Source organism: Drosophila albomicans, chromosome 3 (assembly GCF_009650485.2).
Source record: "Drosophila albomicans strain 15112-1751.03 chromosome 3, ASM965048v2, whole genome shotgun sequence".
Classification (NCBI taxonomy): domain Eukaryota; kingdom Metazoa; phylum Arthropoda; class Insecta; order Diptera; family Drosophilidae; genus Drosophila; species Drosophila albomicans.
The window spans coordinates 47305169-47319913 of record NC_047629.2 but is presented as its reverse complement, the minus strand read 5'-3'; the positions used below and the strand labels follow the sequence as shown (position 1 = coordinate 47319913).

The 14745-nt window shown below is 38.6% G+C and overlaps 3 protein-coding genes across 10 annotated transcripts; 1 reads left to right on the top strand and 2 right to left on the bottom strand.

Annotated features, from left to right (window-relative positions):
* Positions 1-135: 135 nt before the first annotated feature.
* Positions 136-6489, bottom strand: LOC117570050 (striatin-interacting protein 1 homolog). Its single transcript, XM_034251477.2, has 4 exons — positions 6244-6489; positions 2449-3350; positions 622-2387; positions 136-556 (listed from the first exon to the last, which is right to left on the bottom strand). The coding sequence occupies exons 1-3, from the start codon at positions 6379-6381 to the stop codon at positions 626-628; spliced, it is 2802 nt and encodes a 933-aa protein (XP_034107368.1). The 5' UTR covers positions 6382-6489; the 3' UTR covers positions 136-556; positions 622-625.
* On the top strand, positions 3773-6213 carry LOC117570054 (uncharacterized). 6 transcript variants are annotated; one of them, XM_034251482.2, is made up of 4 exons: positions 3778-3889; positions 5047-5276; positions 5450-5770; positions 5833-6213. In XM_034251482.2, the coding sequence occupies exons 2-4, from the start codon at positions 5070-5072 to the stop codon at positions 6022-6024; spliced, it is 720 nt and encodes a 239-aa protein (XP_034107373.1). In that variant the 5' UTR covers positions 3778-3889; positions 5047-5069; the 3' UTR covers positions 6025-6213. The 6 variants fall into 6 exon arrangements, with proteins under 6 accessions (XP_034107376.1, XP_034107373.1, XP_034107375.1 ...); XM_034251484.2 differs by lacking the exon at positions 5047-5276 and adding an exon at positions 4209-4292 and having other exon boundaries at positions 3798-3889; XM_052004881.1 differs by lacking the exons at positions 3778-3889; positions 5047-5276 and adding exons at positions 3931-4005; positions 4209-4292.
* Positions 6490-7764: 1275 nt separating the features above from the next.
* Positions 7765-14524, bottom strand: LOC117570056 (neuronal synaptobrevin). 3 transcript variants are annotated; one of them, XR_007954930.1, is made up of 8 exons: positions 14451-14524; positions 13356-13947; positions 12907-12969; positions 12244-12394; positions 12014-12172; positions 11899-11950; positions 9543-9952; positions 8802-8898 (listed from the first exon to the last, which is right to left on the bottom strand). XR_007954930.1 is itself a non-coding variant. In XM_034251489.2 (7 exons), the coding sequence occupies exons 3-7, from the start codon at positions 12933-12935 to the stop codon at positions 8696-8698; spliced, it is 594 nt and encodes a 197-aa protein (XP_034107380.1). In that variant the 5' UTR covers positions 12936-12969; positions 13356-13947; positions 14451-14520; the 3' UTR covers positions 7765-8695. The 3 variants fall into 3 exon arrangements, 1 of the variants encoding a protein (XP_034107380.1); XR_004572311.2 differs by lacking the exon at positions 9543-9952 and adding an exon at positions 10173-10270 and having other exon boundaries at positions 8805-8898; positions 14451-14521; XM_034251489.2 differs by lacking the exon at positions 9543-9952 and having other exon boundaries at positions 7765-8898; positions 14451-14520.
* Positions 14525-14745: the final 221 nt, after the last annotated feature.

The following is a 14745-nucleotide window of genomic DNA, read 5'->3' as shown; positions in this document are numbered from 1 at the left end:
ATTTGTTCGAGGCCGTCCGATTAGATATTCCATTCCTATATTCACACATTTTAGTTTAATTCCCAATAACTTTTTTTCCCCATAACTCCAATCTCTTTGAATTCATTATATCGATCACACTTTACTGTAGATTTCTTACTTGTTTTTACTGGACTTTATTGCAATTGGGGGAACGGGGAACGGTATGAGTGCGTGCCTCGAACACAATGATTGAACAAAATAAATACATTAAATATATAATCATAATTATAGTATGTACGATTATTAAATATACAATTAGTGTTGTGTCTCGATCTCGATGCGATGCCGTTTCCTTCCAACCATTTGATTATTGATTAGCTCCAGGTTTATTGCCAATAGTTTATTTTTTCTTTCCTTTTTATTTGAATGAGTAAAGCGCCTTCTTGCTGACTTTTTTGACTGCGACGACGGCGTTAGCTTCAGTTATAGCTTTAGCTTACATATGGGATTCGATTATATCAATGTCAACTTTACGTGTATGTGGTATGCTTAAGATTATGTTAATAACTTTTTGCTTAAATATGTGTATCCCGAGCTAATGAGAAGAGAAGAAAGTTCGATTAGATGAGGGGAAATAGGTAAAAAGTATTATGTACTCACCTTCTTAGAGCGCATCCCAGTCGGTTTGACTGTTGTAGACCTCCTCCTCCAGCCACACAGCATAGTTGGCCTTAAAGTAATCGGTTAATTCCACCTTGCGGTCCCACCAACCGGAATGACCGAAGAACGCAAAGTCCGAGTGCGTGAGTATCTCATCGCTAGGGAATCCACCTTCGACACCATAATCGTGCAGCTGCTGATGCTGTTGTCCGCTACCCGCGGTGCCGCCGCTTCCACTGCTGCCATTGCCATAGCCATTTGTGTCCCGATCACCGCCACTGTTGCCACTGCCATTACCTGCATGCATATTGGATTGTTGTGCATTCTCGGCATTTTGTGCCGCGGTGCCATTACTGCCACCGCCAGCTCCGCACTTTTGTGTCGCCTCCGGATAGCGGCGCAGATTGAAGCGATCGACGCAAGCGCGAAGCGTGCACTCCTCTGCCTGAAAGTCCCATGGCCGTGACTCGAGATCATTGCCAAAGGCCCAATCATCGTTGAGACGATGCCGCACCTTCGAGTAGATGGCACTCAACGTCTTCATGTTCGATTTGCGCCACTGTCGACCCAAGTATTTGGTCTGCATCTTGAGCAGCTTGAGGACATACAGCTGCATCATGGCGTGTCTCACCTTCAATGTCTTCTTCAAAATGGGCGCCGACTTGAAGACGACCAGCATCATGACACGCGAATGCTTCCATTTGATCAGTTTGTTGAGTATGCGCAGCAAATTGATGCACGAGAAAACGTTGCGCCAGGAGTACGGTTTGTCGGACATTTCGCCGCCGTAGACAAAGCTGTCACCACTCAAATCCGGCTGCTCGCCAATGACGCACGATGGAAAGTCCAGCAGCGGTATCGAATTCTTTGTATTCACATACTCTGTGATCGTTTGATTGAAGAACTTCAACACCAACGGAATGCAATTGGCAAACACCAGATGCTGGGACATGAACTCGAACTGATACACATGATTGATCTTGAAGTGCTTCAGATACAGCAATATGATGGCCGAGACGGCCTTCACAATGATCTCCTTGTGGCGTCCCATGTCCACAGTTAGTTTCGTCGATTGCGTTGCTGTTAGTGGCATCTTTTTGGGCAGCACATCAGCCATAATATTAATGCTCTCCGTCTTGGATTTGGATGTGGGCGACGCCGCCAGCAAGACTTTCAGCAGCGCTATCATATATTGCGGCAAATTGGGTAGTATGGCCTGGTAGAGTATTTCGGCTGGTGTTAGCTTAATCTCATCCTCGTGCGTTGAGATTGGATTGCGTGCAATATCCTCCTCCTTCTTGATCTGCATATCTGCCAGACTCACGTACATGTGACGCTGCAGTGTCTTGAATCCCTCGTGTATGGGCTGCGGCAAGCCAGCCAGACTCTCATGGTCGCCAATCAGCGAGTAGCCAATGAATTTGTTGCGCGATATATCCAGGAATTGATCGATATCCTTTTGCCGCACTTTCGGTGTCCAGGGTAAACGTGCTGTGATCTGCACCGCGGGCACAGCAGCCGCTGCTTGTGTGAGACTGGGTTGATTGTTTGGATTCGCTGTTGTTCCGGTGTTGTTGCCCGACGTGGAAGCCGACGGATCGTCAAAGGGCCGATAGTACTGCGACAATTCGTCCTCCCCGTTGCCAGTGCCGCTGCCCGTGCTCGTGTTGTTGCCATTGTTGGCATTCGGGCCGCTTTCGTTGCCCATTTGGTCCATATCGATCTGTTCCGGTTCGTCCAGAAAGCGTTGCTTCATCAATGAGCGTCTATTTCAGATGGAAGAATGAATTAAAGTGTGAGACGACATTATATTTAGTAAGTACTCACTTGAAATTACGCTTGGGATACTGATTCTCCAGTATGTCGGTGGCTGTGGCGGGCGGCGAACTGGCGCGCATGCATTTGGTCACCTCAAGAGTGTCCTCAGTGATCGGATCCAGTCCGACCTTGACGCGGTATTCGTTTTTGAGATGCTTCAGTACATCCATGCCGCCCAAGCCCAACAGTGACACCTTCCAAAGCAGCAACACCACCTTCTTCATGGGAAACTGTGGCGCAGCGCCGCTGCAGAAACGTGTTATCATGCCCAGCAACTTGACAGTCAACAGCTCGCCATCCGGCAATGGACTGTTGATTTCCTGCACAAAAGACTCGGCCAGCTGCCTGTAATCCTCGCTTCCCTTCTCTCGCTCATCCCGTATGGTCTCGGTGATGATGTAAAGCACCGATAGAATCACACGAATGTCTGTGGAATCAACCAGCGTAACATTGGTGATTTTAACGGCCACAATGTCGGGCGAACACGCAGTTTCAATCTCCATGTTGAGCAAATCAATGAAGGAGGAGAAGACTCCCAGCTGATAGAGCACAATGACATTGTCCCGTGTATTCTGATGCTGTTCCTCATCGGATTGCACTTCAGCCCAACAGCCCTGGGCCAAGTAGAGAATACAGCGAGCCGCCTGCATGCGAAACGCGCGATCCGAGACCTCAAGTTGATCCACCAACTTCATCACTATGCTGCGCTGTGACGCCGCATCCTGTTTCTGCCAATTGGGTGGCAGGTCATAGAGCTCCATTTGATCCTCGAACGCTTTGACGTTCATTTGAAATTCACAGAACTCTGTGTAGCTGTAGAGTTCAGCGATTTCATTTTGATAGCTATCCACATCGGCGTACACGAAATCCAGGTCGGGACCATCGCAGTTGGCATCCACATCGTGTGTGTCCTGCTCGAACGAGTTGTTTATGGATGAAAGCATCATTTAGAGGCTGTTTTCTTTTCGACTCTTTTTGCTACAAATTGTGTATGTGTAAATAGATGTGTGTTTGTGTGTGTGTATGGAAATGTGTGTATCCTTGTTGTTGGCAGTACGGCTGCTCAGGGCGGCGCCTTCAACAGTCTGCTCTACACTTTGACAAAAGCGCGCATAATAATACTATTTATGTGTTAAACACTGCATTTCACTATCAATTTTACAATCATAATTATTATATTCAGCTAGCCTATCACAAAAATGCAAGCACAAAAGAAGAAAATTTCAAAGAGTGACCAATCGCAAATTGGGTGCTAGTGTGCCCGCATTTCGCATTTCTAAATATGCCGAACAAATTTTGCGGTAGGCGTAAGAGTATCGATACCTTTATGTATTTTTGAATTCAAGTTGCGGTCACATCTTGCATTGACCGAATATATTTATTTGTGTTTTCGTGCAGTGCCGGTATCAGTTTTCATTCGAACTTCAAAACAATAACTATTACGAAATAAGTAAGCATAGTAAGGCCACATATTAACGAAGTTGTAAATAAAGCATATCTCGTTAGTATATTGATTAGTGTAGAGATTGTGGTGTTTGCGGTCAAAGAGCATAAAGCATATAGCAGGTGACAAACACATTATCCGCTACTTGTACTTTGTACCCTTCTTCCTCCATCAGTGTGACTGCACATCAGCGTGAGCTTGCAGATTCTTATTGGCACAGCTGCCGCCAAGTCTGATGAAACTATATTAACACATTGTTGTGCATACATATCTGAATTGCCATTGTAAAAGAATTATTGTGAAATCGTGTACTTGTAATTTAAAGATAATGGCTGGTCGTTCAATGATATCCTTTTTGATCGGTGCAATTGGCGCGGCATTGGGCTCCTACATCTACTTAACCATGCAAGTAATTACCATCCACTAATTCCAACTACCGCAGATAACTGCTTGATATATGGTTATTCCATTCCATTTGCATGCCAAATAATGTCGCGCGCCGGGACTTAAAAGCTAATCTAATCTTTCACGCATTTGTACACACAACAATGCGTATGTTGAGTCATCCGGTATTTTCGATGACCTTCATAAATTATGCATTCTGTGGGCATGACTTGTCGCTTTTCGAATTGTTCTAGACAGTGTTACCCACCCTATTCATTTCTAGCGGGTTGACCCTTTGAAAATAGCCAAAAATAGCTGGCAATAATCGCGAAATGCTTTTTCGTAAAGATCCAGCATGTGCGATTTACTTTGTTGTATTTTGAACAATCAAAAACTGAAATAGGTTCGACAGAAATTATATTTAGCCTTATCTGACTAAAATTGTAGTCAACATTGTGAGATTGCTGTTATTGACTCTTCTGAATAGCCTATTCATATAGGAGCAAATATAAAGAGCTTGTTGTCACAATAAACATAGTAAAATCTACTTGAGAGCTGTATATAGGAAATTTAATTTAAGAGTGTATATAAGTAATATATAGTCAAGTGTTCCCTTCCAAATTACGCTAAAACTACCAACAATCATATCCGTTTATTCATGCTAAATAGCCAGAATTAGTTTAGCGGGAAAATAGCCAAATTGACATAGTTGTGTTAATGACTGATAATATACGATGTGTATAGATATGAATTGGTATTCCGTTCGACTATATTTGCAGCTAGAGCGAACTTGTTATAAATTATGAATATCAGACACGTTCAAAACATATCGCAGCAGGCATTAAGGTGCTACAGAGCCGTCAACGTAACCAGAAACTTTGCCACAGTTCAGTTGAATCAGTGTCGTCGCTACTGCGTTGTCCTTTTGCCATTGGTGCCGCTTGTCAGCAGTGTGCATTGCAGTGCTGCGGATATCGCAACGAAGTCACAATACTCTACAGCAGCTGCCGTGAGTAGTTTGTGTGTAGTTTGTTGATTGACTAATCCTAATCTACTCTTAATGAATTGCTTATTGAAATTTGCCAAAAACTAAAAACGTTGTTCTTGCTTGCCCTTTGGACTTTCGTCTGCTTTCTATTTTTTCGTTCTTGCTGATCACTGATGACTAATTAATATTTTCAGCTCGACATGTCTAGCGGAGATTACAAGAACGCCTCGTCCATCTACGAGTTCAGCGTGAAGGACACACACGGCAACGATGTCTCGTTGGAGAAGTACAAGGGCAAAGTCGTCTTGGTGGTCAACATTGCCTCCAAGTGCGGCCTGGCAAAGAACAACTATCAGAAATTGACCGATTTAAAGGAAAAGTTCGGTGAACGTGGCCTAACGATTCTGAATTTCCCTTGCAATCAGTTTGGCTCTCAAATGCCCGAAGCTGATGGCGAAGCCATGGTATGCCACCTGCGCGATGCTAAAGCTGATATTGGTGATGTGTTTGCCAAGGTATGACAATTTGAAAATGCATAAGATGTGACGCATATACTAAACTCAATTTCGTTTTACAGATCAATGTTAATGGCGATGATGCCGCCCCTCTGTACAAGTACCTGAAGGCTAAGCAGACCGGCACCTTGGGCAGCGGTATTAAGTGGAACTTCACCAAGTTCCTGGTGAACAAGGAAGGCATCCCAGTTAATCGCTATGCACCCACCACCGATCCTATGGATATTGCCAAGGATATTGAGAAGTTGCTGTAGATCTCTAGCTTCTAAGCATTATACGACTTTCATTATATAGCTTTCGTCATGTCGTCGTTTTCGACTTTAGCTTACAACTTACAACTTACAACGGGTACAAATTGTACCCGTATTTATGGTGTTAGATGCCTTTTTGTCATGGATCACACAGTTAATCTTTAAATAAACTTTGCTAAACACTAAATCAAACAAGTTTGTTTAATGGGACAGCGAACTCACCTCCATGATGGCGATTCGTGCCTGACGATAGAGTTTGGCAAGAATGCCCATGTTCATGATGACACCGGAACCATATTTCTTTGGCCGTCGCATCAGCTTATAGTGTATCCAGACCATATCAAACTCGTGGTTATTCATAAAATATATAATTGAGAGCTTGAACGTCCTTCAACGTGGGAATATATTACAACTATCTTCGAAAATTTTGGGGAAATATATCTACTGTGTTTAGATTACGTTTCAAATTTAAAATGTTTGTAACAAAAAATGGAAAAGTCGTTGGCTCCTTTTTTTTGGTTTTTTGTTTGTTTATTTATTTATTTAAATAATTATGTATTTTCTGGGTGCAATTAATCATTAAATTAATTAGTATTATTATTGTTTATATAAGGTTCATATATATATTTATACGTATATATGTATAATTATATATCGACTTCAATTTTGCATTTTGGTATTATCATCATCATCATCATCTCTTCTTTGTATTAGTTTCCTTTCTACTGAGTGCTTCTTCATCAATTTCAACATTTTTGGTTTGCATTTTTCTTTTTGTGACGTCAACTAGTTAAATTTGTTTAAACATATACACATACAATTGTTGTTATTTGTTTTTTTCATTTTTTTAGAGGGTTTCTCTGGCTAGTTACATACATTAAGTAAGGTTTTTATTTATGGGGGGTTTTTTGGCTAAAAACAAAATAATGTTTGGAAACGCTTTTCTATTTACTGCACAAAACACGATTGAATATTTATTGATTCGGTTTTTTTTTTTTGCTTTGTTTTGATTGTGTATTTATTAGATAAATTTAGTCATAATTCTTGAATGTTTATATGCATGTGAAGTGTGAATGTGTGAGTGTCTGTATCTGTATGTATGTTATTGACAATTGAACAAAATACTAGTATAATTATGTATATTAAGCAATTGGCGACATATTGTACACGCTACGAATATTGCTAAAATACCTGCACATTGGTTTTCTTTTCTTTTTCATATTCATTTTTATTTATGTTTTCCGAATTAAGTTCATTGTTCAAAGCACTTTGGACAGGCGCTTGTTTAATTGTTAATACGTTGATTGTTTAAAGTAGTTGTTGTTGTAGTGTTAATGTTTGTTGTTGTTGAACAATTCAAGTACTACAATTACTAGTATTAAGAGAACTGTGTCGAATTTTTGCCATACAATTTCGAATTTCTTCATCGATCTTTACGAATGTTTATATAGTGAAGTATGAAGTGTAATCCCTATATAATCGTAACGTATATATATATATATATATAGTATATATTTATATATGCACTAAGTAATTCCCATTTTGTTTTCAAAATCAATAGCCAAATACATATTCTGTTTAATTAATTATTATTATTATTATTATTATTCATAACATTGAAATATACATAGAATTCCTTTGCTGTTTTGTTTCTTTTGTTCAAATTAAAAACGATATAATCAACAAATTGTGTGAGAAGCGCTTAATTTAATCGTTGAACTGCTTGGTATTTATTTCATTTACTCTTGTGACTTTTCCTTCAACTGAAAATCGCAACTAAACAACTTATTATCTTGTATATTTTTGCTAACTCTCTCTTTATTTTTTTTTGTTTGGTTGTTCAATCTTCTTTTCATTTGACTACATTGCCTTCATTTTGTTTTTAAATATGTTTTTTTTTTTTCTTGCACAGTAATACATTTATTTCTAGATAAGTTTATCCTTCTCCTCTGTTTATCTTTTACGTTTTTTTGTGGATTATACATGTCAAATATTTCTTTAGTTTTTGGTTTTAGTTAGGAACAAAAGCTTAGATTTTGTCTAATGTTTGTTCGAAAGTGTGTTCCGAAAGTTTTTTTTATTTGGGTTTGGTTTTTTTTTGTTTAGCTAAGGAAACTGAGTTCAAAGAGCTGCGAATGCGAAAATGCTGGGAAGCAACCTGAACATTGGCCTGGGGCTGGCGCTCCTTGTTGCCAGCACAGAGGGTAAGTTAGTATTAAGTACAATATATGTATGTATATTATATATAGTTTATGCATAATGCATACTATATACATATAGTTTATATATAGATATATATATTTATTTATATATAAGTATATGCATGAAATAATGTAACCATAAACAAATTAGCAACAACTTTAATTTGTCCGGAGCGTCTTTTAGATTTTTATTATATTTATTTATTAATATTATGAGTCATAATTTTTACTTAAAATGTTTTGTCGCAATCTCTTTTTCTTTTGCAATCTTCGTACAAGTTTACGTAGAAATTATTATGTGTGTTTTTCTTTTACTTCTTTTTTCTTTTGTTTTCTGCAATTCTCGAGATTTTCTAGTGTAACTGAGTTTTGTTTTTTTTTCTTTTGTGTTTGCTTTTAGATTTCATTTGACTTTTTTGTTGGTAATCAAGAAACATTTTGCTGTTTTGGCTTTAGTATACGTAATTAATTACTTATACGCCACCGTGCCCCGGCTCAGCCGCTGCCCCACCCCCTGCTGCGGCGCCACCATCTGCCCCAGCTGCATGATCAACCAGTGCCGATTGTTCTCCAGGGGCGGGTGCACCGGCTCCTGGTGCTGGTGGCCTGTATGGTGGATATTGTTGATAATATGGCGGCGGCTGCTGTTGATCGCCTCCAATGAGGCCAAGTTTATCTGCGGTGTCGAGAGAGAGAGCAAGAGACAGAGAAAGAGTGGGAGAGAGAGAGAAAGATATTGTTAGTTTGTGGCATAGTAGAAGGCACTTCAGTCTTTAAATTGACATAGATACAATTATACGAATATACGCCAAATATGTATGTATATTACACTTTAATGGACGTCTAGGTCTCAATTAAGGCTTGGATTATGGTATACGGAAGCAATATGAATGAGCGGAATTAGTTATCAAATTATCATTTGAAAGCTTTTTTGAATGTAGACATTATTAGCATGTTTGTCCCCAAACCCAGCTAACAGTTAATTTGTTGTTGTTGTTGTTTTTTTATAGTTTGTAATTTGCATTCTTCGTCCCATTAAGCTGTTGGTGCATTTGTGAACTAAAGGGAAATAGTCCATATAAGTTGCATATATGAAAGAGGACCAACAACATCAATAATAATCATAATCATAATTAAAAACAAAGCACACGTGGACACATATACGGTAAATATTGAAAAAGAAAAATGGTTTTTGCGTACAATAACGATAAACTCACACACATGCAGCGAAAATGATAAAGAGCCGATTAGAAATCGATAAGCGCACGATAATCGATAAGCCCAGGTAAATTTTGTTTTGATTTTTGCTGTTTTGCTTACAGTGTTCGATAATAATCGTATTTTTCGATTTTTGTATTTTTTTGGTTTTTTTTTTGGAAACTAAAGTGTAAAATGTTTATGTTGTTGGTTCTATTTTGGTTATTGTTCTTGTTGTTGTTGATGTAGTAATTGTGCTGTTGGTTTGGGTTGTTATTGTTGTTGATGTAGCTGTTATTGTTGTTGTTGGTTTTGAGCGTTTTTATTGTCCTGTCACCACGTCATCTCTGGGAGTCGGTGGGTAATCGGTCAATTTTCGGCCAATGGAGTTTTCTCGAGTGTCGTTGGTGGTTCGGATTTAACTAGTGTGTGGTGTGGTGGTGCAGATGCTGATGTTGGTGCTGGTACTGATAGAGATGAAGATGTTTGAGGCTGCTGTAAAGCAGTTGTTGGTGCATCCTCCGACAGCATGTCTACGAGAAATGTTGCGAATTTGCAGAATTTTTTTTTTGGTAACAAGCCATTAAAGTGTGATTTAATAAATTTAGAAATGTACTAACATACATATATGTTATTACTACTTAACTAAGATAACTTATTGAAATCATTAAAATGATAAGTGATTTGTGCGCCTAGCAATATTATTTTATGCTCCAAAAAATATTTGCATATTTTTATTCATTTTCTGTTTACCTCAAATAATAAAAGTTAAAGAATTTCATTTGATAATTTCTTATGGTTAATTATGTTTAAAGCTAAAGCTTGCACAAATTCTTATTCTTCGTCTTTCTCTGCAATTGTTGGAAAATATTTTGTGAGTGTATAGTAAATGGGGGCGTGGTCGTGGGCGGTACGAACAGGTCTTGGGATGTGGTGGTTACTGGTGGCTTGTGGTGGACACTGATGGATTGTGGTTTTTTTTTTTGTGGTGTTTTGAAAACAACATAAAGAAATAACATTGAACAAAATATTGGATTTAAAAATTATACATTTGTATACGATAAACAATTCTGCAGTACTTTATGCATTTGCCGAGTTGAATTGAGGTTATGTTCAATCTACAGATACTACCAATATTTATCCGGGGGAAGACAATGGATATTTGTTATTGTTTGTTTGTATGTTTTGTAGTCTAGTACGCCAATATAAAAACGAAAACAAGACATTAAACAAACAATCAAAATTACGGACTAACTATTGCAATAACAATGATCTATGGGGGAATCCACTACAAGTTACGGGTGGAAATTAAATTAACGTTGCCAAAATTGATCGACCGTACTCGATTGTCAAGTTTTTGAGCGGACATTGGATATTTGGGGGTTGCTATCAACCCAAAACATTTAGAGAGCGAGAACAACACACATAAATAAAGACAAAATCATTTATTACAGGGTATTTATACCCGCTGCCCACAGCATAGAAGAATATTCAAGTCTAAAATTCGATTTCAGACCGAATCAAAGTTGGCAATACTTCTAGCAATTTAAGATTTCAGAAATATAAATTCGAAGAAATAATGATTCCATAATAGTTTGATTACGATCGGATAAAAGTCTCAGGAGTCATTAAAGTGCGAAAATCTTTTACAAGTGAATTTTTTGCTTAAAATAGGAAGCGGGTATCTTACAGTCGAGCACAATCGACCTTTTACTTGTTGAAATAACAAAACAAAAACAACACACTGCCTTAAATCAAATTACCGAACCTGGTGCGTTTATGGTATCGTATGGAACCAGATGATGTTGAAGCTTTTTTCTTAATATACTTAGATATACGCTTTTTTTTGTGGTTGGTTGGATCGCATGATATGCTAAGTACATTGGATGCAATTGCTCGATCGATCGTTCGTTATTTTGTAAATTTAGTTTTTTTTTTGTTTTTTCGTTTTGTTAGTTTGCATTAGTTCAATTGACAACAATTTTGGATAATTTTGGTAAGGCGTCTATTTCAAATTCAGTACTTAAGCGAACGATTGACAGTTGGACTGTGAGTTTTTTTGGTCTCTACTCGTAGCGGTTGTTAAATGAGTTTTTGAATTTGACTTGATGTTGTTGGGTTGATTTTTAGCATTGCATTGTAACTAAGTTACTAGTTTCTTATATATATGTTATTAAGTTGTTTAGCAATCTACATAAAGTTACCTAGAGAAAAAAATTGTGACGGAATAAAGAAAAAACAAACAAACGAATTTAGTTTCTGTGTATTCCAAACATAAACCAAAATCAAATTTCTAACAAATTTGTTGAAAAATCAAAATGTTAAGGGAATTTTCATTTGGATAGAGTGATGGATGTATTAGTGTGTGTATCTTTTTTTTTCTTGTAGGTGTGAGTGTGTTTCTGCTTATGTGTTTTTGTGAGTATTGATGTATGTGAAAGTGTGTGTGATCTTAAGGATTTCCGCACGACAAACTTACTTGCTATAATGCCCACAATAACCAGTCCAATCACGCCCATGATGATCATCATCTGAAATCGAAGTTGATATTAAGCTAATGTTAATTAACATAATTAGTTAAACACAGATCTGACCTTCAAATTCTGCAACCAGAATTTTCGCTTCAGTTTGCCCGCCTGTTGCTCGAATTGCGAGGCGCCCTGTTGTAAAGCATCGGCACGATCGTCCAGCTCCGAGAGCTTGGCATCTCGCTCCAGCACCTTCTCGACATTCGTGCGCATAATATCAACAACCTGTCATCAATGATGTGGTGGTTAATCAGTTGGTTAATCAGTTGTGTATTCTAAATGCGACTCGTGCTTACCTCATCGACTTGAGCCTGCGTTTGCTGCAAGCGCTTTTGTGCCGCAATTTGCTGCGGGTTGCGTGGTCCGCCCACAATCTCACCATCGCCTCCCTCACCGGCTGGTGGGCCGTCGGTTGGTGGTGCATCGCCAGCTGCTGCAGCGTCCGCCCTGTGGAGAAATGTGCGTAGCATTGCTCATTAGTCATCAATAAATTGGCAAATGCTTTGACGTTTTGCTAATCAACTCCCCATGGAGATCTCAAATTAAGTACTTGGGACTTGGGTTCAATTACATACACATGATGATGTACAACAACATACAAATGTATACATACGTTATTAACTGGCGAGTAGTCCCAAACTATCTACTTAGTAGACAGATACTTTATAAAGTGAATGGTATTACTACAGAAGGTAACTGAATGACTATAGACTAGGTGTCTAGTACCGTACTAGTTCCGTTGTAAGCGAAAACATCACATAAACAATCCAAAACATGACTCGTTGTTTGACGTTGAACTAGCACTATACTCAAATGTACCAGCGAATTCGCTAGTGACGCACTTCTACTTCGTACTGAAGGGATCTATGTATAAGTGTGTGGGTGTGTGTAAGTGAGTATGTGTTTGTGGTATGCAGAGTGCTCAAATTGGGCGTCTGTTTTAACTTGGCGACACTTACTGTTCCTTGTTCTTGTCTTTTTTGCCCATTTTGTTAAAAGCTTTTTGGGTTTTGTGTGTGCGGCTTAGAAAGTAATAGTAGTAGTTGTATTAAAACCATAATTAAATAACTTAATTCGCTGCAAAATAAAAATACGCAAATTCATTTCAAATGACGCTGAGTCATGGCCCTCGATAGAAAAGTGTGTTTTAAGTTTATCGATTTTGCGGTGCGGGAAAATACCATGTGATGCGGAATCGGACATGGACACGGAGACGGACACGGACAAGCATCAACATTGAAATGTTGAATTTTGATGGAAACTATTTGTATTTTGTCATCATTATATTTGATGTATATTTTTTTATTCTTTCTGGGTACACAAATAATTTCCTATTGTTTGGTTGGTCAGATGCTAAAGGGGGGACAAAAGGAAAAGAAAGAGAAATCGATAATTTTCCATCACTTACATTGCTTTCTGTTTGTTGTTGTGGTTGTTATTGTTGTTGTATTAACAAATTGCAAACGTCGTCTGCGTCTCGGACTCTCAATTTACGATGACGGTGACTATATATATGTATATTCCTGTCCCGTGTCCAAATAACGTGTCCGTGTTCCGTGAATGCTTTTATTGCACTTGCCTCTATCACGCTTTTTGAGCGCTGTTTTGGTTTAAGGGGCTGCTTGCGGCGAACGAAAAAAGGGGGAAGGGCTAGGTGCAGAGCAACTTTGGCCTTTCGTTGTTTGGGTTATCGTGATGCCTTCGCTCGTTCGTTCGCTCTCTCACTGTCTTGCCGTTGCGCTCTCTCTCTCTTTCTCTTTCGCTCTCTTGTCTTTGGGAGCTTTTTCGACTATTCGTCAATGAACCTCAACGCACACTCACACACACAGACAGACGACACGCAAAACGGTCTCCTCACGGCTCGACGACTTGGCTGCGGTTAACAACAGTTGCGGGGGTATGTGTATGTTTGTGTGTGTATGTGTATGTGCGGGTTCCACTTGCCACGACAGCCTTTGCCTACGAAGGAATTCCACACTGGCTCTGTGCTGAAACTGAAACTGTTGATGTATAGAGACAGAGAACAAAAATAGTTGTAACTATTTATAGTATAACTGCTATTATGTTTTATTCTATCGACTGCTTAAGTTTACATTATTTTCTTTAACGGAAACCACGGAGTACATAACTAACACCCACACACCACCTCCACCATCACCATCTAAGTTAAATCTTAGCTCAATTATTACTTAAATGTTCAAGTATTTGCTGCAATTTTTGTTGCATTCTTTCAGGCGCATTATAGACTCCTTTTAATTTGTGAACAATATTGTTTTGTTTGCATTGTTAACCTTTTTTGTCAAGTTGCAAATTTTAACTATATCAATAGGAAAAATCAATGAAATTTTTACACAACACCAAATTCTTGTGTTTTAATCAACATGCAGCGTTTTTGTTTAATTGTTTTAAAGTTATTTTCCGTCTATCGTTTGTTGGTTTTAAATTTAACAACACATTTATAGGCATGTGAATTAATAGATTTAAATAATAAAAAATGAGTTACATTTACGCAGCACCAGGAAAATTTTCACTTACGACGTTTTTAGCCAACTGCGAAAACTTGCAGCTTTCCTAACTGTTATGTGTATTTGGGGAAAAAGCTCTTCGCAGGAGGACGAGAACTAAAAAGCTTGCAACGCGTTTTTAACGAGTAGCTTTTAAACATTTCAGCGAGTATTCTTGTGCAGCATGTATGGTAGTGGATGCTTATGTACATCACACCGTGGTACTAATGGACACTTTTTATTTATTATTAGACGCTGGTATTAGAGGGTCAAGAGGGTCATCTAGAAACTATA

What these genes read in the sequence shown, in the direction of transcription:
- LOC117570050 (XM_034251477.2), bottom strand. Translation starts at nt 6,381, where the DNA reads ATGAATAACCACGAGTTTGATATGGTCTGGATACACTATAAGCTGATG. An exon ending in CACGAATCGCCATCATGGAG is followed by an intron (nt 3,351 to 6,243) that starts GTGAGTTCGCTG and finishes TCGTTCGAGCAG; the next exon opens with GACACACACGATGTGGATGC. An exon ending in TATCCCAAGCGTAATTTCAA is followed by an intron (nt 2,388 to 2,448) that starts GTGAGTACTTAC and finishes CATCTGAAATAG; the next exon opens with ACGCTCATTGATGAAGCAAC.
- LOC117570054 (XM_034251482.2), top strand. Translation starts at nt 5,070, where the DNA reads ATGAATATCAGACACGTTCAAAACATATCGCAGCAGGCATTAAGGTGC. An exon ending in AATACTCTACAGCAGCTGCC is followed by an intron (nt 5,277 to 5,449) that starts GTGAGTAGTTTG and finishes TAATATTTTCAG; the next exon opens with CTCGACATGTCTAGCGGAGA. An exon ending in TTGGTGATGTGTTTGCCAAG is followed by an intron (nt 5,771 to 5,832) that starts GTATGACAATTT and finishes TTCGTTTTACAG; the next exon opens with ATCAATGTTAATGGCGATGA.
- LOC117570056 (XM_034251489.2), bottom strand. Translation starts at nt 12,935, where the DNA reads ATGGGCAAAAAAGACAAGAACAAGGAACA. An exon ending in AAAGACAAGAACAAGGAACA is followed by an intron (nt 12,395 to 12,906) that starts GTAAGTGTCGCC and finishes ATTTCTCCACAG; the next exon opens with GGCGGACGCTGCAGCAGCTG. An exon ending in TATTGTGGGCATTATAGCAA is followed by an intron (nt 8,899 to 11,898) that starts GTAAGTTTGTCG and finishes TCGACACCGCAG; the next exon opens with ATAAACTTGGCCTCATTGGA.